The 7,159-nt window shown below is 41.0% G+C and overlaps 1 protein-coding gene across 1 annotated transcript in view; it reads right to left on the minus strand.

Moving 5' to 3' along the window:
* Positions 1-6,876, minus strand: part of CUNH3orf70 (chromosome unknown C3orf70 homolog) — a 53,407-nt gene extending 46,531 nt beyond the window's left edge. Inside the window, exon 1 of the mRNA XM_090275045.1 lies at positions 6,508-6,876. Coding sequence (XP_090131171.1) covers positions 6,508-6,703 — 196 coding nt within the window. The 5' untranslated portion in view covers positions 6,704-6,876. The remainder of the gene's footprint in view (positions 1-6,507) is intronic.
* Positions 6,877-7,159: the final 283 nt, after the last annotated feature.

Genomic DNA, 7,159 nt, shown 5'->3' on the forward strand with positions numbered 1-7,159 from the left:
AGCTATAGCATATGACCTTCAGCAACTTCCCTAATCTAAAAAACTAGGATACTAATGGTACCTGCTTCACAGTGTTGTTGTGAGGTTTCAGTAAGCTGACACACACATGACTACACTTGTGCCCGCACGCATTCTGTGTTACTTATTCATGTTGAAGTTAATGTGCGTCAACAACTGACGCACCACCTGGATGGAAAGACACCATCAGCTTTCTCTATTGTTGGAAAAGCTCTGAGAAAAATTCATTGAGTTTGATCTCATACTTGTCCTCTTAATATCTGTATCGTCTTCCTTTAAATACCATACATGGTAAGAACTCTCATTCTTAAAAAAAAAAAAAAAAAAGGCTTCAACTGACCCCTCCATCCAAACTACCATTCCTTTTTTTTTTTTCCACTAGTTTTCACTGTCAAATGTCTTCAATATATTTTCTGTAGCTACTGCTATTGATATGGTTGAGATGTCCCTTAGGAAAACCAGCTGGCATTACCCCCTGAGGAGGTCAGAACTTGTTTTTTGAGCTGCGTAGAAGCAGGAAAGAAGAACAAATAGAACACAAGAACCACACTGCTAATATACTAACTACCGGAGAGAAATATTCTGGGCCTAAGGTCCCAGCAGTTAAATTTCCTAGTCAGGTCCTTTTCTCCCTATAGGAAATCTACAAATAGAAGTCAAATTATAACCAAATGTTTGCTGGGATAGCCCAGTCACAGGGATCTGGCATTTAAATCTCTGGGCAGTGTACCACCTTCTCTGAACAGTACTGAAAATCAGTTCCAAATCCTGCCTCTCCAATTCCTAGTTTTCTGTATTTCTATGCTGCCCATCCACCTTCTGCAGTGACAGCCTTTCTTTAGATATGTTAATATCATCTATTAGACTACATACATCAAGTCCCACTCTTTCTGCTTTCAACTTGAAAGAGACAGACATCTTTTAAGGTGTCTTCTGCAGAAAACTGAGCTCATCTATTTTGTGATTTTTATTAAGCCAATTCTGAGTTCTGCTGGTGGCACCTACATCATACCACGTACACTCCCTCATCCCACCCACCCCCATCACCTTTTAGTCACCTTATCTTCCTTAACTCTCACCTTGAATTTCATTCTTCACCCCATAAAGATTCAGAACTCTATTTAGAGTTCCTATTCTTTTGCATTTCTTTACTGAAATTGATACAATTTGTCACCCATTCTTTAAAAAGTTACCCCACCATTGGCTTTAACAGAGCACACACACACACACACACACACACACACACACACACACACACAAACCAACTTTTGAGTTTGCTCACTAATTTTAAATTGCTCTATAGTACCTATAGGGGATTAAGAGTCCAGGTCCTAGAAGCAGAGAGGCCTGGATCCAAATAGCTAGCTATATGCTCATGGGAAAGTTATTTAACTTCTCTAAGTCTTTTTCCTCAACTGTAAAATGGACATCATGACATAACTGCCTATTAAGTGCTTAGCATAATAAGCTTATTTTGGCACAAAGTAATCACTCAACAAATATTAACTATTATCTGTGTCCTAACTCTCAGCTCCTCGCATTGTATTCTCCTCTTTCCATTTTGAAAAATTCACTGTCTTAATAGATTTGCCTAATACTGCAATTAAGTACATTCCTGAAGTTAGTATTGCAGGACTAAACTTTTCACATTCTTCTTTAGTGGTAAAATCACTATTTGTATATTTCACCAATATCTAAGAAATAAATAACTTGCTGAAAACTGATTTCACCTTCAAACTCTTTCTTAAAATATCCATTTCTCTTGGCTTCTGAAGTATGATACTTTCAGATTTTTCTTCTCTGGCCATCTCTTCTTAGATTCTGCTGCCAACTAATCCTCCTATATCCAGACTCTAAATGTTAGTGTTCTAAAGGGAAAGCCTAAGGATTTTCTTCATTTCTTATACTATAGTCTCTCCTTTGGTGGATCTCATGCTTCATCATGGCTAAAGCTGCAATCTATAAATAAGTAAATGACTCCCATATTTTCTCTGATTCAGACCTCGCCTCTGAGTTCTAGATCACTATAGCTAACTGCCTATTGATAAAACCGTGTGATGACAAGGCAGGTTAAACTCAATAGAACCAAAACTAGATTAATGGTCTTCCTGAATTTATGATCCAAAAGTAGATTAATAATCCATGGTCAACCAAACCTAGTCCTTCCCCAGTATTTTGTTGTTGTTAGTGTATAAATAGCACCACCATTCATCCAGGCTGCATAAGGCAGAATTCTTTATAGCCAACCTCTTCCTCTCCCTCCAAATCTAACCTATTCCAACTTCCATTATATGGATCTTGTCGCATGAATTTCAATACACTTTTTACTTTAACACCAAAATAATCTCCCTTGCTAGTTTTATTCCCCTGCTGGCCATGTTATCACTATGGTACCAAGGTCTCTACCAAATGAAATTCCATACTTCCCCACCTTTCCTGTTTATCCCTCAATAAATATCTCAACAATCTAATTTCTTATTCCTTCTAAATATTCTATCTACTCCAGCCACAAAAATCTACTTTACAATATTTGCAAATGACCTATTCTTTATCATCCCTTTTTAATGACCAAGCCATGTCTTCTTCTATCTCAAAGCTCCTCTTGGAATCTTTCACTCATTAACCCAATCTAATATCACTCCTTACTGAGGAAAAAATAAAGTTACAGATTCAGGGCCATACTTTATTCAGCCCAATAAGCTATCTTTGATAGTGATGCCAACAAATATATTACAGTTTCCCTACCAGACATGGTCCTTAAAATTGTAATTACTCAAATACACTAATTATTCCCTTTAATAATATATCATGCACTGAATCTATGAATATACACAAGTTTTATATGTCTTTTATAAACTTGTGTGTATTTTCAGCCTTTTCTATTTCATAAGGTTATGAATTTCACAAATATAAAATCAACCATATAAAACTGAACTTCCTTCACTTGTTCTGAATTTCCTAAGCATCAAGGTAGTCTCATTTTATCATTTTCTGATTTGGTGAATAAGCTGATAGTTTTCTCACCCATATCATTTGTAGTTTTAAAGGAATACAAAAATAAATACATCCTGAATCATTGTCTTATATTCTGCTTAAAGGATAGGATCCAGCTGTGTTCATATTTATATTCCTAGTGTCCATAATAATGTCTCACAAAAAGAAGGTGCTCAATACATGTTCAACAGAATTAAAGAAATTCTGCTTAGGACTGATGTAATGTTTATGAATGCCCAAAAGAAAACAGCATTTCTGAAATATGTTAATTTTGCTTCTTTTCAAGAAAAAATGATATTGGGCTAAAAAAGGGGGGTATAGGAAGAACTGATGTCCAGTATAGGTGAGGAGACTGTAATGGAGCACCTTGGTGCTTAAATGAAATAAAGTGCATTGTGAATGTGATCTCTGAATCAAGCCAGTGAAAAAAGCATGGAGACTGAGAGGGTTGCCAAAAGACTGGAAAAGAGCAAATAAATGTAGGACTGATTTTTTTTTAATGGAAAGAACTGCCAACAATAATCCAGCATACTTGACATCAATCTTTTTCTAAATTCAGATTACTTACTTGACAAATGGCTTCCAATCACTTAGAAAAGAAAGTGGTAAGCATTTGTGGAACCAACCTGAGTTATACTATTCTTATTTCCTTTCTTTTTTTAAGAGTGTTTATAGATAGATCACCACATCATAAAGCAGTAAAAATAGTGTGTAGGTAGGATTTCAACAAGGTACTTGACCAGGTTCTCATTATACCCGTATGGATAAGATAAACATAAGATGGCTACCAGTACAATTATGTAGCTAGGTAATTGTTTAAATGACCATAACAAGTGCTCATTAGTGAACTGCTATCCACCTGAAGGGCAGTTCTACTGGCAAGCTTCAGGACTCAATCTGTGCCCTTCTCCTGTTCAATAATTTTATCAATAACTTAAATGAGAAGGTTACTATACTACTGTGCTACTGTTGGCATCCCATGTGCAGTTGACAGGAAACTAGGGGGCTCATAATATACATTATGAAAGAGCCGGGGTCTATAAACACAATGATAAGCCAGAAAAATGGGCTTATTCTAATAAAACGAAATCTAACAGGGAACAGTAAGGGCTCAAATAACACCTGTGCCCAAACATATACATATAACTATGAAATAAATGGGCAAGCACTGTGACTTAACTGCCATATATATAAAACAAATAAACAATGGTTTTAGTTGACCACAAGCTTAGTTCAATCTGACGGCAGCAAGCTCACTACGATGTGGGTATCAGAAATGCTAATGTGATGCATGTTGCAGCAGCAGTAGTATCTCGAACATGGGAGAGAGGAGTTCTGCTCAACTCTGGACTGATCAGACTACAACTGGGATATCGTGAGCTCTTCAAAGGATCTTTGCTTTATTGGCACACATTCAGAACAGAACAATCAGGATGCTTACGAGCCTGGACACTATTCCATAAAAGGAAAGACTAAAGGAAACAGATTTATAAATAGGACAAAACAATGCCTTCAGAGGAAAATAATGGCTACCTTCATTCCGTTGTTCAACACATGCGAATTTCAAACCTATTTCAGTATAGACACTGTGGCTGTTGCTGGGGATAGAGAGAGAAGATAGTCTATGTCAGTAAGAAATTCATGTGTGTATCTAAAGAGTTGAAACAGTCATGCTCTAAAAAAGGACTGGAGCCCTGGCCAGGTGGCCCAATTAGTTGGAACATGATCCCGTACACCAAAAGGGTTGTGGGTTCAATTTCGTGGTCAGGGCACATTCCTAGGTTGTGGGTGTGATCCCCAGCCAGGGGGCATACGGGAAGCAACTTATCGATGTTTCTCTCTCACATCAGTGTTTCTCTCTCTCCCCCTTCTCTCTCCCTAAAATCATAAAAACATGTCCTCAGGTGAGGTTTTTTAGAAAAATTAAAATAAAAACTTTTTTAAAGGATTGGATTGTTCTATATGATCTCATAAGGTAGACATAAGAGCAATAGAAAAAAGTTAGAAAGTAACCAACTTCAGCTCCATATAAGGAAGAGTAGTATTTTAAGGGTCAAAGCTCTCTAATGAAGGAAGAAGCTGCTTGAGAAGACTGCAAGGTTCTGATCACTGATGGTGTACTTAGAAGGGAGACTGCTGAAATAAGACAGGGACTGAACTGGACCATCTTGAAGGTGCCTCACATTCTACACTATGATTCTACACTTCTCCAGGGAATTGGGCTCTCACCAGACACATCCTATTTGTGTACTTCCGCATCACAGGTTTCCTACAGTTACTTCTTCCAATTTTGTACCCTGTCCCACACTAAAGTGGTGCTTTATAATTGGGAATGGATCTGAGAGCAAGAGAAACAGTGAGATATAGGAGGAAACTGACCCATCAGCACACAGAACACACACAAAAATCAATACTGTTCAATAAAAGTAAGAATTTATTACTGTAAAATAAATGGAAGAAGTATCCATCTTTTAAGTATAAACTCATTTAAAGTATTCTTTTATGTTCAATTAATGTAAATAAGGATTTGTTATCTACTGCAGCTCTTGTTGGGAGCCATTTTTTCTCACCAGCAAGGAAAAAATTTTAACTTAAGATCACTTAGAGAATTTGTGTCTAAATAAGCACTCCAAAACCCTCTGTTATAAGGGTATGCAGAAACTAAGTTTGCAATATATTTCTAATAAGAAATGATTCATCAGATATAGCAGGTCAGATACCACAAACTAATCAAATTGTGAAATTCTGATTAAATGACTACTTGTGTTTAATCTATTTTCAAAATCCCATGCAGGCTAAACATAAAGAAAAGGCCTAGATCATTTAGTTCGGGTTTCTCTACATTGATAAGATTTAAGCTTCCTTTCATTCATTTTACTTTGTTTTAAAAGTCTCATATATTGGCTCTATATGCTGCAGCTGGATATTTAAGGAGTTCACCCTTCCAAACTGTTAATATTAACTTCTTGGAAGCAGTCTCTCACACTTTAGTGCCTTCTCAACTGGATGCAATAATTGGGCCACAATTCGACTTCCAAAGGCTTTCTTTTAAATAGCTGCCCGGAAAGATAAAAGCGAGAAAGAAAAGGGAGCATCTTTAACCACCAGTCTTTAGAAAAGGGTTTCCCTCAAGTTGTCATCAACTCCGACGGCTCTCAACCATTTCTCAAAACACTGCTTGGCCGTTTCGGTTTAAAAAGAAAAAGAAAAAATAGCTTTCATTTTTCCTGGGGAGGGGAGATCCCCTTTTGTAAGAAGTGGCTAAAGCTAGGCTCCCCACGGGATTTCATCTGGTTGCCAAGGCAGCGCCAACCCGAGCCGTCGGGCGCCGAGGGCAGCTGCTGGCCGCCCGGAGCCCAGAGCGGCCCAAGCCTGCAGCAAAGCAACCCTGGCCAAGCCCAGAGCCCCCGTGGCCTCAGTACCAGCCGTAACCCCCGACGGCCCAGCGGGCGCCCAGGACCGCGGCGCAAAGCTGGAAGACATGGCTCGACTTACAGTGACACCATCCTAGGTGACAGCACCAGTGCAGCTTGAAGCACTTGCCATGGCTGTGCGTGGCACAGATGGAGAGCCCGTCGCACGGCTGGAAGTCGGGTCTGCGGGAAGCGCAACTCCGCGCCAGGGCCTGAGCCTCGTCCACTTTCTCGCTCTTCCAACCCCGCTCGGGCGCCGGCCTTTCCGCCGCACTCATTTCCTCCCCCCGCGCGGAGCCGAGACCGAGAGCCCGGGAGAAGCGGCGTCTGGGCGGACAGGAAGCCCCGTCGGCTGCAGGCGCGGGAGGGCGCGGCGCGGGTCGGGAGTCACAACAGCGCGTGGCGGCGGCAGGAGTGCGGCGGTCCCAGGCTCGCCGAGGAGCCGCCCCGGGCTCTGCGACCGGGGGCTGGGCCTGCCACTGCCAGTCTCCCTCCCTCCCTCCGCCGCGCGCCGCGCCCCACGCGCACGCGCACACACACGCGCGCGCGCGCGCGCCAGCTAGCGGGGCAGACCACGCGCGTTTCTCCGCTAGCCCGGCCTCTTCACACACACCTCCGGGGACCGCGATCGTAGGTGTACTCTCCAGTCAGCGAGTCCGTGCCACACACTGTCATTCCTCGGAGACTGACGCCCACTGATGGAGGGTCGTTACGAATACACACACTCCTTGGCA

This window comes from Furipterus horrens, unplaced genomic scaffold (assembly GCF_987537825.1).
Source record: "Furipterus horrens unplaced genomic scaffold, mFurHor1.1.pri manual_scaffold_1, whole genome shotgun sequence".
Lineage (NCBI taxonomy): Eukaryota > Metazoa > Chordata > Mammalia > Chiroptera > Furipteridae > Furipterus > Furipterus horrens.